At 39.8% G+C, this 22,961-nt stretch overlaps 1 protein-coding gene across 2 annotated transcripts in view; it reads left to right on the forward strand.

Moving 5' to 3' along the window:
* The window catches only part of ahnak (AHNAK nucleoprotein), a 71,272-nt gene extending 48,515 nt beyond the window's left edge, over positions 1–22,757 (forward strand). For both annotated transcript variants that reach the window (XM_039760700.1, XM_039760701.1), the window contains one exon: positions 393–22,757. In XM_039760700.1, the coding sequence (XP_039616634.1) occupies positions 393–21,866 (21,474 nt within the window). In that variant the 3' untranslated portion in view covers positions 21,867–22,757. The remainder of the gene's footprint in view (positions 1–392) is intronic.
* Positions 22,758–22,961: the final 204 nt, after the last annotated feature.

Raw genomic sequence — 22,961 nt, forward strand, 5'->3', positions numbered from 1 at the left:
TCCAGTTAGATACATTATCCTATTGTATTTATTGGAAGCACAGAATCGTTTTGCTACTAAATTGCTGAGAACTCTCATTACAAAAATAATTGAAAATTAATATTTTAAACTTCCATGCGTAAAAATTAAAGCAAGGATCAAATCTTGAAGAAGCGCACAGTAAAAATATTTTGAGGTATTGCATATAATACATTTCTGTTATGTAATTAATTATTTTGATTGAGAAAGAAGGTGTCAGTACACACTGAGGTTTTAAATGACAATATTTTGATAAAAGTAATAATTTTGTCAAAATTGTATTATAATGTTGGTGTGCGTAAAGAATAGTACAAAGCTTTATGCCAGATTATTTGACTCAAAAAACCTCTTTTCATTTCACACTTTTACCTTAGAGTGGGGATGATGAAGATTACAGGCGTCTATACACAAAGAAGATTAAACCACGACTGAAGTCTGAAGATTTGACAGAAAGTCCTGATTCACAGAGTGAAAGACATAGCAGTACCATCACAGTGACACGAAAAGTTACAACGTACACGGTTGATGTGTCTGGATCTAAAGATGTTGATGTTACTAGTCCGGAGTTCAAAGTCAAAGTTCCAAGACGGGAAGGATCAGAAAGCTCAGCAATGGATATTGACACAAAATTTTCAGTTTCTAAAACCAGCATCCCCCAAATCAACCTTGGAGGAAAGACAATTATAGAAAAAAGTTTAGACACTCGAGGAAGGTCAAATATTCGCCTGGAAGGAAGTGGCATCAGAGAAATTAGAAGCTCAACATTTAAAACAGATGTTGGTGGTCACAGTATAGAAGGATTAGATGGCAAATCGATGAAATTCTCAGTTCCTGGAATTCAGATATCTGAATCTAATGTACATGGGCCAGATGGCAGTGCTGATTTTGCTGGATCAAACATTGGATTCAATATTTCACGAGTCTCCACCGACAGTGACACTAGAGTCCCTGGTGGAAAAGTTACAGTGACTGAAACATTCAGATATACCACTAAAGGAGGCACTATAGACATGCCCTCTGCAGACATACAAAAATCCAAACAAAGTGAACATGATATTACTGTCTCGTTACCAGAAATGACTGCAAATGCTAAAAGTCTTAGTGGTGATATACACAGTCCTGGAATCGCCATTGAAGGGCATAAAGGCAAAATTGGTTTGATTTCATATGAACTTTCTGGAGGCAAAGGAAGCAGTAAAATGGATGTGACAATGCCTCAAGTAAAATCTGCCATAAAAGATCCAAAGATGCAAAGTGATAGCAGTGTAAATCTGGGAACCTACCATATCAGCAGTGGTTCTAAGGATACTGAAGACAAGTCAAAATCAACAGAATTTACTGTGTCAGGGGGAGATATTCATGGAGGAATAATTGATACAAAGGGATCTAAAGTTTCAGTGACATCTACTTTTTCAACTGCTGATATTAAAGTTTCAGATAAAATAATTTCGTCATCAGAAATCAATGTTAAAGGACCAGGTGCTCCAGCACACTCAGGAGATATTTCGCTTAAAGATATAAGTATTAATGTCAAAGAAGGTTTTGCTTTACCTAAGACAGAAGGTGACATTAAAAACCTAGAGGTTAAAGTTCAAGAGTCCTCGGCCAGAATTAAAGGACCATCCTTTAATGTCTCAGAAATGTCATCATCGAAAATCTCAGCTTCTGGCATGAAAACAGACATTGCACGTCCAGAATTAGGCATTAAAGGTCCTGCCATGACTACTGGGGGATCTAATATTGACATTAAAAGGTCACAAACAGGAACTACTGTTCCTAAAATTGGTATTAAAGGATACACAATTCATGCCCCAAATGTTGATGTAAAACTACCTAGAGGAAAAGTGGATATTGATGATTCTAATATTAGTACTGGAAATATTGCAATTATGGGGCACTCAGATGCCACAGTTACAATTCCAACAATTTCAAGCACTGAAAGGAGTATTACAATTCCAAATGTGGAGATGCAAGGAGGTAATATGAATGTTGAGATCCCCAAAATAGATACTGAAGCAATGGAAGGTGGATTAAAAGTGTCCAAAATTTCCACTCCAAAAATTCATGGTGATATTAAAGTGCCTAATGTAGATATAAAAGTAGATAAAATGAAAATAGGAGGCCCTGAAACTGGAATTGCAGGTCCAGAAGGTGGATTCAGAATGCCAGCATTGGTGAAGGGTGACATTAAAGGTCCAAAGATAGACATTAAAAGTCAAGATGTAAATATTGAAGGCCCAGCCATTGACACTGAGATAGCAGAGGGTGGGTTCAAAATGCCCACCGTGAAAATGCCGACATTTGGAATCAAAGGACCTAAAATAGAAAGTCCAGATATAGATGTGAAGATGAAAAAAGGAGACATTACCATCCATGGCCCAGAGATTGAAGGTGGCATTAAAGCTCCAAGGTTAGATGCAAAGGGTCCCGATGTGAAAATGGATGTTCCTGCTGTGAACATCGAAAGTGCAAAAGGGGGTTTCAAAATGCCCAAATTTGGAATAAAAGGAACCACAGTTGAGACCCCACAATTAGAAATACAGCTCCCTAAGGGTGACATATCTGTTCCAAATGTAGAAGGCAATATCAGAGCTCCAAAGGTTGACATTGAGGTGCCAGATGTTAAAATGGAAGGACCTGAAGGTAAAATTAAGGGACCCATATTTAAAATGCCTACAATATCTGCACCTAAAGTCTCCATGCCTGACATAGATCTCAATCTGAAAGGGCCAAAGATTAAAGGAGACTTGGATGATTCTGTTCCAATGGTAGAAGGCGATCTCAAAGCTCCAAAAATTGGCATTAAAGGGCCAGAAGTTGAAGGACCAGGGAGTAAAATTAAAGGATCTGGATTGAAAATGCCTACCATATCTGCACCAAGAATTACAATGCCTGATGTTGACTTTAACATGAAAGGCCCAAAACTAAAGGGAGATGTGGATGTTTCCATCCCGAAAATGGAGGGTGATATTCAAGGTCCAAAGATAGACATTAAAAGTCCAGAGGTAAATGTTAAGGGCCCTACCATTGACACTGAGATAGCAGAGGGTGGGTTCAAAATGCCCAAAGTGAAAATACCTACATTTGGAGTCAAAGGACCTAAAATAGAAGGTCCAGATATAGATGTGAAGATACCAAAAGGAGACTTTGACATCCATGGCCCAAAACTTGAGGGTGACATCAAATCTCCAAAGGTAGATGTAAAATGTCCAGATGTAAAAATGGAAGCTCTGGATATTAACATTGAAAGTGAAGAAGGGGGGTTCAGAATGCCAAAAATTAAAATGCCTACATTTGGAATGAAAGGACCTAAAGTTGACAGTCCAGAATTAGAAGTAAAGCTTCCTAAAGGTGATACTGACATTTCTGGTCCAAGCCTACAAGGTGATATCAAAGCTCCAAAAGTTGGCATTGAAGTACCAGATGTGGATATTGAAGGACCTGAAGGAAAAATCAAGGGACCCAAATTTAAAATGCCTACAATATCTGCACCAAATATTTCTGTGCCTGATATAGATATCAACTTGAAAGGGCCAAAGATTAAAGGAGATATGGATGTTTCTGTTCCAAAGATAGAGGGTTATGTCAAAGCACCAAATATTGACTTTGAAGGACCAGATGTTGACATTAAAAGGCCAGATGGTAAAGTCAAAGGCCCTGGAATGAAAATGCCTACCATATCTTCACCAAAAATTGCAATGCCCGATGTTGACTTTAACCTGAAAGGCCCAAAACTAAAGGGTGATGTGGATGTCTCAATGCCTAAGGTGGAGGGTGATATGAAGGGTCCGAAGATAGACATTAAAAGTCCAGATGTGAATGTTGAGGGGCTAAATGTTGACACTGAAATAACAGAAGGTGGATTCAAGATCCCCAAAATGAAAATGCCTAAATTTGGAATCAAAGGACCTAAAATAGAAGGTCCAGATATAGATGTGCAGATACCACAACGGGGCATTGACATCCATGGCCCAATGATTGAGGGTGACATTAAAGCTCCAAAGCTAGAGGTAAAGGGTCCAGATGTGAAAATGGATGCTCCCGATGTTAACGTTGAAAGTGCAGAAGGTGGTTTTAAAATGCCAAAATTCAAAGTACCTAAATTTGGAATGAAAGGACCTAAAGTTGAAAGCCCAGAATTAGAAGTAAAGCTCCCTAAAGGTAACATTGACATTTCTGGTCCAAGTGCAGAAAGTGATATCAAAGCACCAAAGGTTGAAGTGCCAGATATGGAAATTGAAGGACCTGAAGGCAAAATTAAGGGACCCAAATTTAAAATGCCTGTAGTATCTGCACCAAAGATCTCCATGCCTGATATAGACCTTAACTTGAAAGGTCCGAAGTTAAAGGGAGATGTTGATGTTTCAGTTCCAAAGATAGAGGGTGATATCAAAGCACCAAAGGTTGATATTGAAGGTCCAGAAGTTGAAATAGAAGGACCAGATGGTAAAATCAAAGGAGCGAAATTCCAAATGCCTAAAATATCGGCACCAAAGATCTCCATGCCTGATATAGATCTCAATCTGAAAGGGCCAAAGATTAAAGGAGATATGGATGTTTCTGTCCCAAAGATAGAGGGTGATATCAAAGCACCAAAGGTTGACATTGAAGGTCCAGAAGTTGAAATAGAAGGACCAGGTGGCAAAGTCAAAGGACCAACATTCAAAATGCCTAAAATATCGGCACCAAAGATCTCCATGCCTGATGTAGATCTCAATCTGAAAGGGCCAAAGATTAAAGGAGATATGGATGTTTCTGTCCCAAAGATAGAGGGTGATATCAAAGCACCTAAGGTTGACATTGAAGGTCCAGAAGTTGAAATAGAAGGACCAGATGGCAAAGTCAAAGGACCGACATTCAAAATGCCTACAATATCAGCACCAAAGATCTCCATGCCTGATATAGATCTCAATCTGAAAGGGCCAAAGGTTAAAGGAGATGTGGATATTTCTGTTCCAAAGATTGAAAGTGATATTAAAACTTCAAATATAGATATAAAGGGTCCAGAAATTAATATTGAGAAGCCTGATATTGACGTTGAAGCAAGTGAAGGTGGATTTAAACTCCCCAGATTCAAAATGCCTAAATTTGGTATGAAAGGCCCTAAAACGGAAGTACCAGATATCAATGTTAAATCACCAAAAGGAGATATTAAAGTTTCAGGTCCAAAAGTTGAAGGTGACATTAAAACACCAAAAGTAGACATAAGGGACACTGAGATGAATATTGAGGCACCTGAGATTGACATAGAAGGAAATGAAGGTGGATTCAAAATGCCAAAACTTCGAATGCCTAAATTTGGAATGAAAGGGCCAAAACTTGAAGGCCCAGATGTAGATGTAAAGTTACCTAAAGAGGCTGTTACTATTCATGCCCCTAAAATTGAAGGAGACATTAAAGCTCCAAAAGTAGATATTAAGGGCCCAGAAGTGAAAATAGAAGGGCCTGGCACCGATTTTGAAACAACAGAGGGAGGGTTCAAATTGCCCAAATTCAAAATGCCCAAATTTGGAATGAAGGGGCCCAAAATTGAAGGTCCAGATATAGACGCAAAACTTCCAAAGGGAGAAATTGATGTTTCTGGGCCAAGCATAGAAGCTGATATGAAAGTTCCACATGTTGATGTTGAAGGGTCTGAAGGTAAAATCAAAGGACCCAAGATCAAAATGCCTACAGTTTCTGCACCAAAGATGTCCATGCCAGATGTTGATTTTAACATTAAAGGTCCAAAGCTAAAAGGAGATGTGGATGTTTCTGTTCCAAAGATAGAGGGTGACATTAAAGTGCCAAATGTTGACATTGAAGGACCAGAAGTTGACATTGAAGGGCCTGAAGGTAAAGTAAAGGGTCCAAAGTTCAAAATGCCAACAATTGGAGCAAAAGGACCTAAAATTGAGGGCCCTGATGTAGATGTAAAATTACCCAAAGCACACCTGGATATGTCTGTCCTGAAAATGGAAGGTGACATAAAAGTTCCAGAAGCAGACATAGAGGGCCCCAATTTGAACATTCAAGGACCAGACATTGATATTGAAGGCCCAGATGGTGGCTTCAGAATGCCCAAATTGAAAATGCCAACGTTTGGATTTAAAGGGCCTAAAGTAGAAGGTCCAGAAGTAGATGTCAGCCTACCAAAGGGTGATATTAATATTTCTGGTCCAAGCATTGAAGGTGATATTAAAGGACCTAAGGCTGCCATTGGACGGCCTGAAGTTGACATTGAAGGACCTGAAGGCAAAATCAAGGGCCCTAGCTTCAAAATGCCAACAATCTCTGCACCAAAGATTTCCATGCCTGATATTGATCTCAACCTGAAAGGTCCAAAATTAAAGGGAGACATGGATATTTCTGTTCCAAAGGTAGAAGGAGATATTAAATCATCAACTGTTGATATTGAGTGTCCAGATATTGACATTGAGGGTCCTGAAGGAAAAATTAAAGGTCCAAAATTCAAAATGCCTAAGATTTCCGGTCCAAACATCTCTATGCCCGACATAGACCTTAACCTGAAAGGACCAAAATTAAAAGGAGATGTTTCAGTTCCAAAAATTGAAGGTGACATTCATGCACCAAAAGTAGATATTAAAGGACCTGATATGAATATTGAAGGACCAGATGTTAACATTGAAGGACCTGAGGGAGGATTCAAAATGCCAAAGTTCAAAATGCCAAAATTTGGAATGAAAGACCCTAAACTTGAAGGCCCCGATATAGATGTAAAATTACCAAAAGGGAACATGGATGTGTCTGGTGTGAAAATAGAAGGTGACATTAAAGCTCCTAAAGCAGAAATAGAGAGCCCCAATTTGAATTTTCAAGGGCCAGACATTGATATTGAAGGTCCAGAAGGTGGTTTTAAAATGCCCAAAATAAAAATGCCAAAGTTTGGATTTAAAGGACCTAAAGTAGAATGCCCAGAATTAGACGTAAGCCTACCTAAGGGTGATATTGCTATTTCTGGACCAAACATAGAAGGTGATTTGAAAGGACCTAAGGTTGACTTTGAAGGGCCAGATGTTGACATTGAAGGACCCGAAGGTAAAATCAAAGGCCCTAAATTCAAAATGCCAAAATTTTCTGCACCAAAGATTTCGATGCCTGATATTGATCTCAATCTGAAAGGTCCAAAACTAAAGGGTGATGTGGATGTTTCAGTTCCCAAGATAGAGGGAGATATCAAAGGACCCAAGGTTGACATTGAAGGGCCAGATGTTGACATTGAAGGACCTGAAGGCAAAATCAAGGGCCCTAAGTTCCAAATGCCATCAATTTCTGCTCCAAAGATTTCAATGCCTGATATTGACTTCAACCTGAAAGGCCCCAAAGTAAAGGGTGATGTGGATGTGTCAGTTCCAAAGATAGAGGGAGATATCAAAGGACCCAAGGTTGACATTGAAGGGTCAGATGTTGACATTGAAGGACCCGAAGGTAAAATCAAGGGCCCTAAATTCAAAATGCCCAAAATTTCTGCACCAAAGATTTCAATGCCTGATATTGATCTCAATCTGAAAGGTCCAAAACTAAAGGGTGATGTGGATGTTTCAGTTCCAAAGATAGAGGGAGATATCAAAGGACCCAAGGTTGACATTGAAGGTCCAGATGTTGACATTGAAGGACCTGAAGGCAAAATCAAGGGCCCTAAGTTCCAAATGCCATCAATTTCTGCTCCAAAGATTTCTATGCCTGATATTGACTTCAACCTGAAAGGCCCCAAAGTAAAGGGTGATGTGGATGTGTCAGTTCCAAAGATAGAGGGAGATATCAAAGGACCCAAGGTTGACATTGAAGGGCCAGATGTTGACATTGAAGGACCCGAAGGTAAAATCAAAGGCCCTAAATTCAAAATGCCAAAATTTTCTGCACCAAAGATTTCAATGCCTGATATTGATCTCAACCTGAAAGGTCCAAAACTAAAGGGTGATGTGGATGTTTCAGTTCCCAAGATAGAGGGAGATATTGAAGGGCCAGATGTTGACATTGACGGACCTGAAGGCAAAATCAAGGGCCCTAAATTCCAAATTCCATCAATTTCTGCTCCAAAGATTTCAATGCCTGATATTGACTTCAACCTGAAAGGCCCCAGAGTAAAGGGTGATGTGGATGTGTCAGTTCCAAAGATAGAGGGAGATATCAAAGGACCCAAGGTTGATATTGAAGGGCCAGATGTTAACATTGAAGGCCCTGAAGGCAAAATGAAGGGCCCTAAATTCCAAATGCCAACAATTTCTGCACCAAAGATTTCAATGCCTGATATTGACTTCAACCTGAAAGGCCCCAAAGTAAAGGGTGATGTGGATGTGTCAGTTCCAAAGATAGAGGGAGATGTTAAAGCACCCAAAGTTGACATTGAAAGCCCAGATATTGACATTGAAGGACCTGAAGGCAAAATCAAGGGCCCTAAATTCAAAATGCCAAAATTTTCTGCACCAAAGATTTCTATGCCTGATATTGATCTCAACCTGAAAGGTCCAAATCTAAAGGGTGATATGGATGTTTCAGTTCCCAAGATAGAGGGAGATATTAAAGGACCCAAAGTTGACATTGAAGGCCCAGATGTTGACATTGAAGGCCCTGAAGGCAAAATCAAGGGCCCTAAATTCAAAATGCCAAAAATTTCTGCACCAAAGATTTCGATGCCTGATATTGATCTTAACCTGAAAGGTCCAAAACTAAAGGGTGACGTGGATGTTTCAGTTCCCAAGATAGAGGGAGATATTAAAGGACCTCAGGTTGACATTAAAGGGCCAGATGTTGACATTGAAGGCCCTGAAGGCAAAATCAAGGGCCCTAAATTCCAAATGCCTTCAATTTCTGCTCCAAAGATTTCAATGCCTGATTTTGACTTCAACTTGAAAGGCCCCAAAGTAAAGGGTGATGTGGATGTGTCAGTTCCAAAGATAGAGGGAGATATTAAAGGACCCAAAGTTGACATTGAAGGCCCAGATGTTGACATTGAAGGCCCTGAAGGCAAAATCAAGGGCCCTAAATTCAAAATGCCCAAATTTTCTGCACCAAAGATTTCGATGCCTGATATTGATCTCAACCTGAAAGCTCCAAAACTAAAGGGTGATGTGGATGTTACAGTTCCCAAGATAGAGGGAGATATTAAAGGACCCCAGGTTGACATTAAAGGGCCAGATGTTGACATTGAAGGCCCTGAAGGCAAAATCAAGGGCCCTAAATTCCAAATGCCATCAATTTCTGCTCCAAAGATTTCAATGCCTGATTTTGACTTCAACTTGAAAGGCCCCAAAGTAAAGGGTGATGTGGATGTGTCAGTTCCAAAGATAGAGGGAGATATTAAAGGACCCAAAGTTGACATTGAAGGCCCAGATGTTGACATTGAAGGCCCTGAAGGCAAAATCAAGGGCCCTAAATTCAAAATGCCCAAAATTTCTGCACCAAAGATTTCGATGCCTGATATTGATCTCAACCTGAAAGGTCCAAAACTAAAGGGTGATGTGGATGTTTCAGTTCCCAAGATAGAGGGAGATATCAAAGGACCCAAGGTTGACATTGAAGGGCCAGATGTTGACATTGAAGGACCTGAAGGCAAAATCAAGGGCCCTAAGTTCCAAATGCCATCAATTTCTGCTCCAAAGATTTCTATGCCTAATATTGACTTCAACCTGAAAGGCCCCAAAGTAAAGGGTGATGTGGATGTGTCAGTTCCAAAGGTAGAGGGAGATATCAAAGGACCCAAGGTTGACATTGAAGGGCCAGATGTTGACATTGAAGGACCCGAAGGTAAAATCAAAGGTCCGAAATTCAAAATGCCAAAATTTTCTGCACCAAAGATTTCGATGCCTGATATTGATCTCAATCTGAAAGGTCCAAAACTAAAGAGTGATGTGGATGTTTCAGTTCCCAAGATAGAGGGAGATATCAAAGGACCCAAGGTTGACATTGAAGGTCCAGATGTTGACATTGAAGGACCTGAAGGCAAAATCAAGGGCCCTAAGTTCCAAATGCCATCAATTTCTGCTCCAAAGATTTCAATGCCTGATATTGACTTCAACCTGAAAGGCCCCAAAGTAAAGGGTGATGTGGATGTGTCAGTTCCAAAGATAGAGGGAGATATCAAAGGACCCAAGGTTGACATTGAAGGGCCAGATGTTGACATTGAAGGACCCGAAGGTAAAATCAAGGGCCCTAAATTCAAAATGCCCAAAATTTCTGCACCAAAGATTTCGATGCCTGATATTGATCTCAATCTGAAAGGTCCAAAACTAAAGGGTGATGTGGATGTTTCAGTTCCCAAGATAGAGGGAGATATCAAAGGACCCAAGGTTGACATTGAAGGGCCAGATGTTGACATTGAGGGACCCGAAGGTAAAATCAAAGGTCCGAAATTCAAAATGCCAAAATTTTCTGCACCAAAGATTTCGATGCCTGATATTGATCTCAACCTGAAAGGTCCAAAACTAAAGGGTGATGTGGATGTTTCAGTTCCCAAGATAGAGGGAGATATTAAAGGACCCAAAGTTGACATTGAAGGGCCAGATGTTGACATTGAAGGCCCTGAAGGCAAAATCAAGGGCCCTAAATTCCAAATGCCATCAATTTCTGCTCCAAAGATTTCTATGCCTGATATTGACTTCAACCTGAAAGGCCCCAAAGTAAAGGGTGATGTGGATGTGTCAGTTCCAAAGATAGAGGGAGATATCAAAGGACCCAAGGTTGACATTGAAGGGCCAGATGTTGACATTGAAGGACCCGAAGGTAAAATCAAGGGCCCTAAATTCAAAATGCCAAAAATTTCAGCACCAAAGATTTCGATGCCTGATATTGATCTCAACCTGAAAGGTCCAAAACTAAAGGGTGATGTGGATGTTTCAGTTCCCAAGATAGAGGGAGATATCAAAGGACCCAAGGTTGACATTGAAGGGCCAGATATTGACATTGAAGGACCCGAAGGTAAAATCAAAGGTCCGAAATTCAAAATGCCAAAAATTTCTGCACCAAAGATTTCGATGCCTGATATTGATCTCAACCTGAAAGGTCCAAAACTAAAGGGTGACGTGGATGTTTCAGTTCCCAAGATAGAGGGAGATATTAAAGGACCCAAGGTTGACATTGAAGGGCCAGATGTTGACATTGAAGGACCTGAAGGCAAAATCAAGGGCCCTAAATTCCAAATGCCATCAATTTCTGCTCCAAAGATTTCTATGCCTGATATTGACTTCAACCTGAAAGGCCCGAAAGTAAAGGGTGATGTGGATGTGTCAGTTCCAAAGATAGAGGGAGATATCAAAGGACCCAAGGTTGACATTGAAGGGCCAGATGTTGACATTGAAGGACCCGAAGGTAAAATCAAGGGCCCTAAATTCAAAATGCCAAAAATTTCTGCACCAAAGATTTCAATGCCTGATATTGATCTCAACTTGAAAGGTCCAAAACTAAAGGGTGATGTGGATGTTTCAGTTCCCAAGATAGAGGGAGATATCAAAGGACCCCAGATTGACATTGAAGGGCCAGATGTTGACATTGAGGGACCCGAAGGTAAAATCAAAGGTCCGAAATTCAAAATGCCAAAAATTTCTGCACCAAAGATTTCGATGCCTGATATTGATCTCAACCTGAAAGGTCCAAAACTAAAGGGTGACGTGGATGTTTCAGTTCCCAAGATAGAGGGAGATATTAAAGGACCCAAGGTTGACATTGAAGGGCCAGATGTTGACATTGAGGGACCTGAAGGCAAAATCAAGGGACCTAAATTCCAAATGCCATCAATTTCTGCTCCAAAGATTTCAATGCCTGATATTGACTTCAACCTGAAAGGCCCCAAAGTAAAGGGTGATGTGGATGTGTCAGTTCCAAAGATAGAGGGAGATTTCAAAGGACCCAAGGTTGACATTGAAGGGCCAGATGTTGACATTGAAGGACCTGAAGGTAAAATCAAGGGCCCTAAATTCAAAATGCCAAAAATTTCTGCACCAAAGATTTCGATGCCCGATATTGATCTCAACTTGAAAGGTCCAAAACTAAAGGGTGATGTGGATGTTTCAGTTCCAAAGATAGAGGGAGATTTTGAAGGACCGAAGGTTGACATTGAAGGGCCAGATGTTGATATTGGGGGACCTGATGGTAAAATCAAGGGCCCTACATTCAAAATGCCATCAATTTCTGGTCCAAAGATTTCAATGCCTGATATTGACCTCAACCTGAAAGGTCCAAAACTGAAAGGTGATGTGGATGTTTCAGTTCCCAAGATAGAGGGAGATATTAAAGGACCCAAGATTGACATTGAAGGGCCAGATGTTGACATTGAAGCACCAGAAGGAGGATTTAAAATGCCCAAATTTAAAATGCCCAAGTTTGGAATGAAAGGCCCTAAACTTGAAGGCCCAGATATAGATGTAAAATTACCAAAAGCAGACTTTTCTATTCCAAAAATAGAAGGTGACATGAATGTTTCAGGGCCAAAGTTAGAAGGTGATATAAAATCTCCAAAGCTAGATGTCAAAGGTCCAGATATGAGTATAAGTTCACCAACTTTTGATGTGAAAGGCCATGAGGGTGGTTTTAAAAAGCCCAAATTCAAAATGCCAAAATTTGGCTTTAAAGGTTCTAAGGCTGAAAGCCCAGATATTGATGTAAAACTGCCTAAAGGAGATATAAATTTATCTAGCCCAAAAATCGAAGGTGACATAAGGAGCCCAGTGGTTGATATTGAAGGGCCTGATGTGGAAATTGAGAGCCCAGATGCTAAAATTAAAGGTCCAAAGTTCAAGATGCCCAAGATATCAATGCCTGATGTGGAATTTAATGTGAAGAGCCCAAAGCTAAAAGGAGAAGCCGATATTTCAAGTCCCAAGATTGAGGGTGATATAAAATCTCCAAAACTTGACATCAAAACACCTGATCTTGAAGGGCCAGATATTGACATCAAAGGACATGAGGGAGGTTTCAAAATGCCCAAATTTAAAATGCCAAAATTTGGATTTAAAAGCTCTACAATTGAAGGCCCAAGTGTAGATGTAAATCTGCCTAAAGCAAATGTTGATGTTACTGGTCCAACAGTTGAAGGTGATATCAAAGGGCCTAAAGTGGAGATGGAAGGGCCAGATGTTGATATTGAAGGACCTGAGGGTAAAATTAAAGGACCTAAGTTTAAAATGCCAACAATATCTGGACCAAATATATCTATGCCCAATATTGACTTTAATCTAAAAGGCCCAAAATTAAAGGGAGACATGGACATTTCTGTTCCAACTGTAGAAGGAGATATTAAAGGACCAGGTGTCGGCATTGAAGGTCCAGAGGGTGGATTTAAAATGCCAAAATTAAAGATGCCAAAGCTTGGAATCAAGGGTCCGAATATTGAAGGTCCAGATATAGATGTGAACCTGCCTAAAGCACATATTGACCTGCCTGATCCAAGTATACATGGTGAAATTGAGGGACCTAACATTGACATTGAAGGCCCTGAAGGAAAAATAAAAGGGCCCAAATTTAAGATGCCAACAATTTCTGCTCCAAATATAAAAATGCCAAGCATGGATTTAAATCTCAAAGGACCTAAACTAGAAGGAGACATTGACGGACCAGATGTTGATATTGAAGGACCTGAAGGCAAAATAAAGGGGCCAAAATTCAAAATGCCCAAAATTTCAGGACCTAACATCTCTATGCCTGATATTGACCTCAATCTTAAAAGCCCAAAATTAAAGGGAGATGTAAATGTTTCTGTTCCTAAAATTGAAGGTGACATTCATGCTCCAAAAGTAGATTTTAAAGGACCAGATATGAATATTGAAGGACCAGGCATCGATATTGAAGGACATGAAGGAGGATTTAAAATGCCTAAATTCAAAATGCCCACGTTTGGAATGAAAGGCCCTAAAGTTGAAGGCCCAGATGTAGATATGAATTTACCCAAAGCAGATATTAATGTATCTGGTCCAAAGATGGAAGGGGGAATTCAAGGACCTGATATTGACATTGAAGGCCCAGATGGAAAAATAAAAGGTCCCAAATTTAGAATGCCTACAATTACTGGCCCAAATATAAAAATGCCCAGCATGGATTTCAATCTTAAAGGGCCCAAGTTTAAAGGAGACATGGATGTTACAGGTCCTAAACTTGAAGGAGACATTGAAGGCCCAGATGTTGACATTGAAGGACCTGAGGGTAAAATAAAGGGGCCTAAGTTCAAAATGCCCAAAATTTCAGGACCAAACATCTCCATGCCTGATATAGATCTTAATCTTAAAGGACCAAAACTAAAAGGAGACTTTGATGTTTCAGCACCTAAGATTGAAGGTGACCTTCATGCACCAAAAGTGGATATTAAAGGACCTGATATGAATATTGAAGGACCAGATGTTAACATTGAGGGACCTGAAGGTGGATTCAAAATGCCCAAATTAAAAATACCTAAGTTTGGAGTAAAGGGGCCCAAATTTGAAGGTCCAGATATAGATGTGAACTTACCTAAAGCAGATATTGATCTATCTGGTCCAAAGCTAGAAGGTGAAATTGAGGGACTTGACATTGAGGGCCCAGAAGGAAAAATAAAGGGTCCCAAATTCAAGATGCCACACATTTCTGGCCCAAATATAAAAATGCCCCACATGGATTTCAATCTGAAAGGGCCCAAGCTTAAAGGAGATATGGATATTACAGGACCTAAAATAGAAGGAGACATTGAAGGACCTGATGTTGACATTGAAGGACCTGAGGGTAAAATTAAGGGGCCAAAATTCAAAATGCCCAAAATTTCAGGGCCGAACATCTCTATGCCTGATATAGACCTGAATCTGAAAGGACCAAAATTGAAAGGAGATGTTGATGTTTCAGTTCCTAAATTGGAAGGTGACATTCATGCACCAAAGGTGGATATTAAAGGACCTGGTATGAATATTGAAGGACCAGATTTTAACATTGAAGGACCTGAAGGTGGATTCAAAATGCCAAAAATTAAATTGCCTAAGTTTGGAGTAAAGGGACCTAAAGTTGAAGGTCCAGATATTGATGTGAACTTGCCTGAAGCAGAAATTGATCTATCAGGTCCAAAGATAGAAGGTGAACTTGAGGGACCTGACATTGAGTGCCCAGAAGGAAAAATTAAAGGTCCCAAATTCAAGATGCCAACAATTTCTGGACCAAATATAAAAATGCCCCACTTGGATTTCAATCTTAAAGGGCCCAAGCTCAAGGGAGACATGGATGTTACTGGTCCTAAGCTTGAAGGGGACATTGAAAGTCCACATGTTGACATTGAAGGACCTGAGGGTAAAATAAAGGGGCCAAAATTCAAAATGCCCAAAATTTCAGGGCCAAACATATCCATGCCTGACATAGATCTTAACCTGAAAGGACCAAAATTAAAAGGTGATGTTGATGTTTCAGTTCCAAAAATTGAAGGTGACCTTCATGCACCAAAAGTGGATATTAAAGGACCTGATATGAATATTGAAGGAGCAGATGTTAACATTGAAGGACCTGAAGGTGGATTCAAAATGCCCAAATTTAAATTGCCTAAGTTTGGAGTAAAGGGGCCCAAATTTGAAGGTCCAGATATAGATGTGAACTTACCTAAAGCAGATATTGATGTCTCTGGTCCAAACATAGAAGGTGAAATAGAAGGTCCTGAGATTGAGGGCCCAGAAGGAAAAATAAAAGGCCCCAAATTCAAGATGCCACATATTTCTGGGCCAAATATAAAAATGCCCCACATGGATTTCAATCTGAAAGGGCCCAAGCTTAAGGGAGACATGGATGTTACTGGTCCTAAAGTAGAAGGAGGCATTGAAGGTCCTGATATTGACATTGAAGGACCTGAGGGTAAAATAAAGGGGCCAAAATTCAAAATGCCCAAAATTTCAGGACCAAACATATCCATGCCTGACATAGATCTTAATCTGAAAGGACCAAAATTAAAAGGTGATGTTGATGTTTCAGTTCCAAAAATTGAAGGTGACCTTCATGCACCAAAAGTGGATATTAAAGGACCTGATATGAATATTGAAGGACCAGATGTTAACATTGAAGGACCTGAAGGTGGATTCAAAATGCCCAAATTTAAATTGCCTAAGTTTGGAGTAAAGGGGCCCAAATTTGAAGGTCCAGATATAGATGTGAACTTACCTAAAGCAGATATTGATGTCTCTGGTCCAAACATAGAAGGTGAAATAGAAGGTCCTGAGATTGAGGGCCCAGAAGGAAAAATAAAAGGCCCCAAATTCAAGATGCCACATATTTCTGGCCCAAATATAAAAATGCCCCACATGGATTTCAATCTGAAAGGGCCCAAGCTTAAGGGAGACATGGATGTTACTGGTCCTAAAGTAGAAGGAGGCATTGAAGGTCCTGATATTGACATTGAAGGACCTGAGGGTAAAATTAAGGGGCCAAAATTCAAAATGCCCAAAATTTCAGGGCCAAACATATCCATGCCTGACATAGATTTTAATCTGAAAGGACCAAAATTAAAAGGAGATGTTGATGTTTCTGTTCCAAAAATTGAAGGTGACCTTCATGCACCAAAAGTGGATATTAAAGGACCTGATTTGAATATTGAAGGACCAGATGTTGACATTGAAGGACCTGAAGGTGGATTCAAAATGCCAAAACTGAAAATACCTAAGTTTGGAGTAAAGGGACCCAAATTTGAAGGTCCAGATATAGATGTGAACTTACCTAAAGCAGATATTGATGTCTCCAGTCCAAAGATAGAAGGTGAACTTGAGGGACCTGACATTGAGTGCCCAGAAGGAAAAATTAAAGGTCCCAAATTTAAGATGCCAAACATTTCTGGTCCAAATATAAAAATGCCCCACATGGATTTCAATCTTAAAGGCCCCAAGCTTAAGGGAGACATGGATGTTACTGGTCCTAAAGTAGAAGGAGGCATTGAAGGCCCTGATGTTGACATTGAAGGACCTGAGGGTAAAATAAAGGGGCCAAAATTCAAAATGCCCAAAATTTCAGGGCCAAACATATCCATGCCTGACATAGATCTTAATCTGAAAGGACCAAAATCAAAAGGAGATATTGATGTTTCAGTTCCAAAAATTGAAGGTGACCTTCATGCACCAAAAGTGGATATTAAAGGACCTGATATGAATATTGAAGGACCAGATGTTAACATTGAAGGACCTGAAGGTGGATTCAAAATGCCCAAATTTAAAATACCCAAGTTTGGAGTAAAGGGGCCCAAAGTTGAAGGTCCAGATATAGATTTGAGCTTTCCTAAAGCAGATATTGATGTCTCTGGTCCAAAGATAGAAGGTGAAATAGAAGGACCTGAGATTGAGGGCCCAGAAGGAAAAATGAAAGGTCCCAAATTCAAGATGCCACACATTTCTGGCCCAAATATAAAAATGCCCCACATGGATTTCAACCTTAAAGGGCCCAAGCTTAAGGGAGACATGGATGTTACTGGTCCTAAAGTAGAAGGAGGCATTGAAGGCCCTGATATAGACATTGAAGGACCTGAAGGTAAAATTAAGGGACCAAAATTCAAAATGCCCAAAATTTCAGGCCCGAACATATCCATGCCTGACATAGACCTTAATTTGAAAGGACCAAAATTAAAAGGAGATGTTGATGTTTCAGTTCCAAAAATTGAAGGTGACCTTCATGCACCAAAAGTGGATATTAAAGGACCTGATATGAGTATTGAAGGACCAGATGTTAACATTGAAGGACCTGAAGGTGGATTTAAAATGCCCAAATTCAAACTGCCTAAATTTGGAGCCAAAGGACCTAAAGTAGGAGGTCCAGATATTGATATGAATTTGCCTAAAGCAGACATAGATGTCTCTGGTCCAAAGATAGAAGGGGAAATTGAGGGACCTGAGATTGAGGGCCCAGAAGGAAAAATAAAAGGTCCCAAACTCAAGATGCCAACAATTTCTGGCCCAAATATAAAAATGCCCAGCATGGATTTCAATCTTAAAGGACCCAAACTTAAAGGAGACATGGATGTTACTGGTCCTAAGGTTGAAGGAGGAATTGAAGGTCCTGATGTTGACATTGAGGGACCTGATGGTAAATTAAAGGGGCCAAAATTCAAAATGCCCAAAATTTCTGGCCCAAACATCTCCATGCCTGATATAGACCTGAATCTGAAAGGACCAAAATTAAAGGGAGATGTTGATATGTCAGTTCCTAAGGTTGAAGGTGACATTCATGCTCCAAAAGTAGACATTAAAGGACCTAATGTGAACATTGAAGGACCAGATCTTGATATTGAAGGACCTGAAGGTGGATTCAAAATGCCAAAATTGAAAATGCCGAAGTTTGGAATAAAGGGACCTAAATTTGAAGGTCCCGATGTAGATGTGAACTTACCTAAAGGAGATATTGATATATCTGGCCCAAAGATTGAAGGTGAAATTGAGGGTCCTCACATTGACATTGAGGGCCCAGAAGGAAAAATTAAAGGTCCCAAATTCAAGATGCCAGCAATTTCTGGCCCAAATATAAAAATGCCTCACATGGATTTCAATCTTAAAGGGCCCAAGCTTAAGGGAGACATGGATGTCACAGGCCCCAAAGTAGAAGGAGACATTGAAGGCCCAGATGTTGACATTGAAGGACCCGAGGGTAAAATAAAGGGGCCGAAATTCAAAATGCCTAAAATTTCAGGACCAAATATCTCTATGCCTGATATAGATCTTAATTTTAAAGGACCAAAACTAAAGGGAGATATAAATGCTTCAGCTCCTAAGATTGAAGGTGATATTCAAGCTCCAAAAGTAGACATTAAGGGACCTGATTTGAATATCGAAGGACCAGATGTTGATATTGAAGGACCCGAAGGCGGATTCAAGAAGCCAAAATTTAAAATGCCAAAGTTTGGAATAAAGGGACCTAAATTTGAAGGTCCCGATGTAGATGTGAACTTACCTAAAGGAGATATTGCCATAGCTGGGCCAGCAATTGAAGGTGATATTAAAGGGCTTGATGTTGATATAGAAGGACCTGAGGGGAAAATCAAAGGACCGAAATTAAAAATGCCTACAATAACAGGACCGAAGATATCAATGCCTGATATTGACCTTAACCTGAAAGGTCCAAAGCTAAAAGGAGATGTTGATATTGACTCTCCAGATATTAACAGTGAAGGTTTGGATTTGCATCTCCCAAAACTGAAGCTCCCTAAATTTGGCATATCTGGGCCATCTGTGGAAGGACCTGAATTTGATGCAAGTGTGCCTTCAGCAGACCTCAAACTTTCTGGTCCCAAAGTTGAAGGTGACCTGAAGGTTAAAAGTCCTAATGTAGATCTTAAGGGACCAAGTGCCGATGTAAATTTCAGTGCTCCTGATGTTAATATTGAAGGTCCAGATATTAAAATGCCAAAGGTAAAAAAGCCAAAATTTGGATTTGGCTTCAAAGGTCCTAAGGCGGACATGAAATCTCGCTCTGCTGAAATACCAACGGCTGAAGCTGACATCAGTGTTGACAGCCCTGATCTTGATGTTGACATTAAAGGGAAGAAAGGAAAATTTAAGATGCCAAAAATGAAGACCAAAGTCAAAAAGCCTGATGCTAGTATTGATTTAAAATCACCTGATGCCGACATCACTTTTGACACCCCGGATGTTCATTTAAAACCTACAAAAGGAAAGAAGGCTTTTTTTGGCAAAATCAATTTTCCTGATGTTGAATTTGACATAAAATCACCAAAAGTAAAAGGTGATGCATATATTTCAGGGCCCAAAATTGAAGGGGACATAAAAACACCTGACATTGAATTGCCATCAGCAAGTATTAAAACTGACATACACACACCAGATATTGAGGGTCCTAATGTCAAAGGCAAAGGTCCCAAGTTAAAAATGGGTGATTTTGATATTAACCTGAAAGGACCTAAAGTAAAGGGAGATATGTCTGCACCAAAACTTGAAGGAGACATCACAGCGCCAGGTCTTGATTTGAAAATGGATGCTCCCGATGTCAGTTTTAAGGGTCCAAAACTAGAAACAGGATGTGATATTAAGCTGAAAGGTCCAAAAATAGACATTGAGACTCCAAAATTGTCTGGAGAGTTAGGAGAGCCTAGTATTGAAGTTAAAGGAGCAGATTTTGATATTGATGGCAAGATAAAAGGTCCTAAAATCAAGCTGCCAAAGGCAGACATTAAAGCGCCGAAGATATCGCTTCCAGATTTAGATATTAACCTTAAGGGGCCCAAAGTCAAAGGAGATCTTAATATGTCTGGGGATGCTCAGATTCCAAATTTACAGACTGACACAGGCCTTGATGTTTCTGGAAACATGAAAGGACCAAAGATTGATATTGAGGGCCCCAACATGAACATTGCAGGTCCAGAAGGAAAAATCAAAGGCCCTAAGGTTAAAATGCCAACATTAGATATAAATGTTCCAAAAATATCTGGCCCAGATTTGGATCTTAACCTCAAAGGCCCCAAAGTCAAAGGAGACCTTGACGGTTCAGGGGAAGTTAAAGCTCCAAAAGTAGAGGTCCACAAGCCTGACATAGATGTTGAAGGTCCTGATGGAAAATTTACTGGTCCTAATATTAAACTGCCTTCATTTGGAATCAAGGGTTTTGGTGGTTCTAAACTGGAAGGCCCAGAACTTGACTTGAATGTAAAAAGTCCAAAAGGAACCTTATCTGGTCCACAGGTTCAAAGTGCTGTGACTGTTCCAGAGGGAAATGTAAGTGTCAGTGCACCTGATCTCAAGATTGAATCTGATGCCGAATTGAAAGGTGGCAAATTTAAAATGCCATCATTTGGTATTTCACTGACTAAACCTGATTCTGACATAAAGTTGAAAAGTCCGAAAGTAAAAGGAGACTTTGATATTTCGGGTGATGTAAAGACGAAAAACCTTGGAGCAGAAATAAAAGGTCCCTCTGTAAATATTTCTGCTCCCCAATTGTCTGGTCCTGAACTTGAGGTATCTGGTGGTGTTAAAGGAGGTTTTGGAATGGAACAACCTCACTTGTCAGGTCCAAAAGTTGGTCTATCAGGCCCTAGCATTGAAGGGGGGTTCAAAGGGCAGAAAGTTGATATAAGTGTTCCAGGTGTAGATGTAGATGTTGGTGGGTTTGATCTTGCTATTCCAAAATTGAAGCTGCCCATGTTTACAGCAGGAGGACAAGAAAAGGCAGTTGATGTAGGTTCTGCAGAGATGCAGATGGGCATAGAAGCAGGTCAGAAGAAAAAAACTGAATTGAAAGGTGAGGGCATGGCAGGTATAGATATTAAAGGCACCAAAGTGAGTGGGCAACTTCCTGTAATTGAGGTCAAAGGAGCTGAAGTCAAGAGTGGAGGAAAGTCAAAAATGAAAATGCCAAAGTTCTTTCAAAAATCGAAGGCCAAGGGCAGTGCACCTGATATTAGCACAGATGGTGCAGAACTGGATATATCAGGTGGAGGGAGTGGTGCAAAAGGCTTGAAAGGTAGCTCAGGTTCTGTTGAAATGAAAGGCTCTAAACTGTCAATGGGTCTAGAAGGAGAGGTGGGCGGCCCAATTTCACCTAAGTCAAAATCTGCCTCATTAGATTTATTCAAAAAACACAGACATCGATCATCCTCACTTAGTGATGATCCCGACTTAGCTAGTCCGTCCTCCCCCACAGGTCACCTTGAAGCTGAGGCAGGGGGGCTAGTCATGGAAGGAGGTAAAGTGAAAGGAAAGAAAAGCAAGCTTAAATTTGGCACCTTTGGAGGTTTTGGCTCTAAATCCAAGGGATCCTACGAAGTGACATTTAGTGACGAGGAGTCGGGGAAAGCGCAAGGTAGTGGAGTTTCACTGTCCTCTAAAAAGTCTCGTGTCTCATCAACATCAAGTAGTGACAGTGGAACAAAGGCAAGCTTGAAACTCCCTAAAGTAGAATTAGCAGTATCGCCAAAGAAAGAATAAAATTTGTAAATATGATATATGCTTTTTTGTTTTTCTCAGAGTTTGTACATAAATAAACTTTTATTGAGCATAGTTCTTTTACTCTCTAGAGGCTCACACATGCAATACAATAGCATGAAATCAAAGATTTGCTGTGATCTGGAAAGAATCAGAAAATGAGTGGTTGGTTGTGTTTATAAAAGGAGAACTATTTTTGTATGGATAATGTAATCACATTTCAAACTAATAGTAACAGCAATTAAAGTCTGCAGATAATTCTTTAAGTTTGCATTAACAAGCTTAGAGCAATAGTTTTTTATTCTTACTGATTGTTTTCAGTATTGGTAAAGGAGGGCTTTAGGCACATGTAATCCTTAGGCGACCTTCCTTAGTGTTTATTCAGTTTAGAGCTTAATTTTTATTGGGGCTGTTTTTTTTTTTTTTTTTTTTTCTGTTGTAATAATGCTTAGATTTTCTAAAAAAAAAAAAAAAAAAAGGAAACCATGTCTGCTGTGTAAACTTAGTACATCTGTGGTACACGTGCTTGAAGACTGCAGTCTAAACTGGATTTCAGTCAAACCCTGGAAAAACAGATCATTCAAAATTTCATATTAAAGCTCTTTTTAATGTAAAAATGAATGTAGATAGATACCATTTGATTTTTTTTTTAATTTTTAACTGAGACTTCACTAGAGTGCTGTACCTCAGATGTGTTAATAATTTCGGTCATTGGCCAATGTATTATATAATTCACTTCTTTGTAAAACAAGTAAGCCTTTCTTTTTTCAAAGTCTTGTTGCTAGAAACGTCCAATTACCTTTTTGTCTCTTCTGCACTTTAATAGAGAAATGTGGTAATGTAAAGAGTGGCCTTTTAAATAAATAAAAACAAATAAACTGTTTAATTAACCTATATTGTATGCTGTTCATTTTTTACTTCTTTAATACTTTCAACATATGAGTATGTCACTCACCATCATGTGTACTCAACATCCCAAACTGCTGACAATGCAGGGTTTAGTTTTCCATACACATGTCTGGGTGGAGCTGTGGTTTAGCTGCCTCACACTCTCTGGGACTGCCTGTATGGAGGTGTTTGGGTGTGTGTTACCATGGG

This window comes from Polypterus senegalus, chromosome 8 (genome assembly GCF_016835505.1).
Source record: "Polypterus senegalus isolate Bchr_013 chromosome 8, ASM1683550v1, whole genome shotgun sequence".
Lineage (NCBI taxonomy): Eukaryota > Metazoa > Chordata > Cladistia > Polypteriformes > Polypteridae > Polypterus > Polypterus senegalus.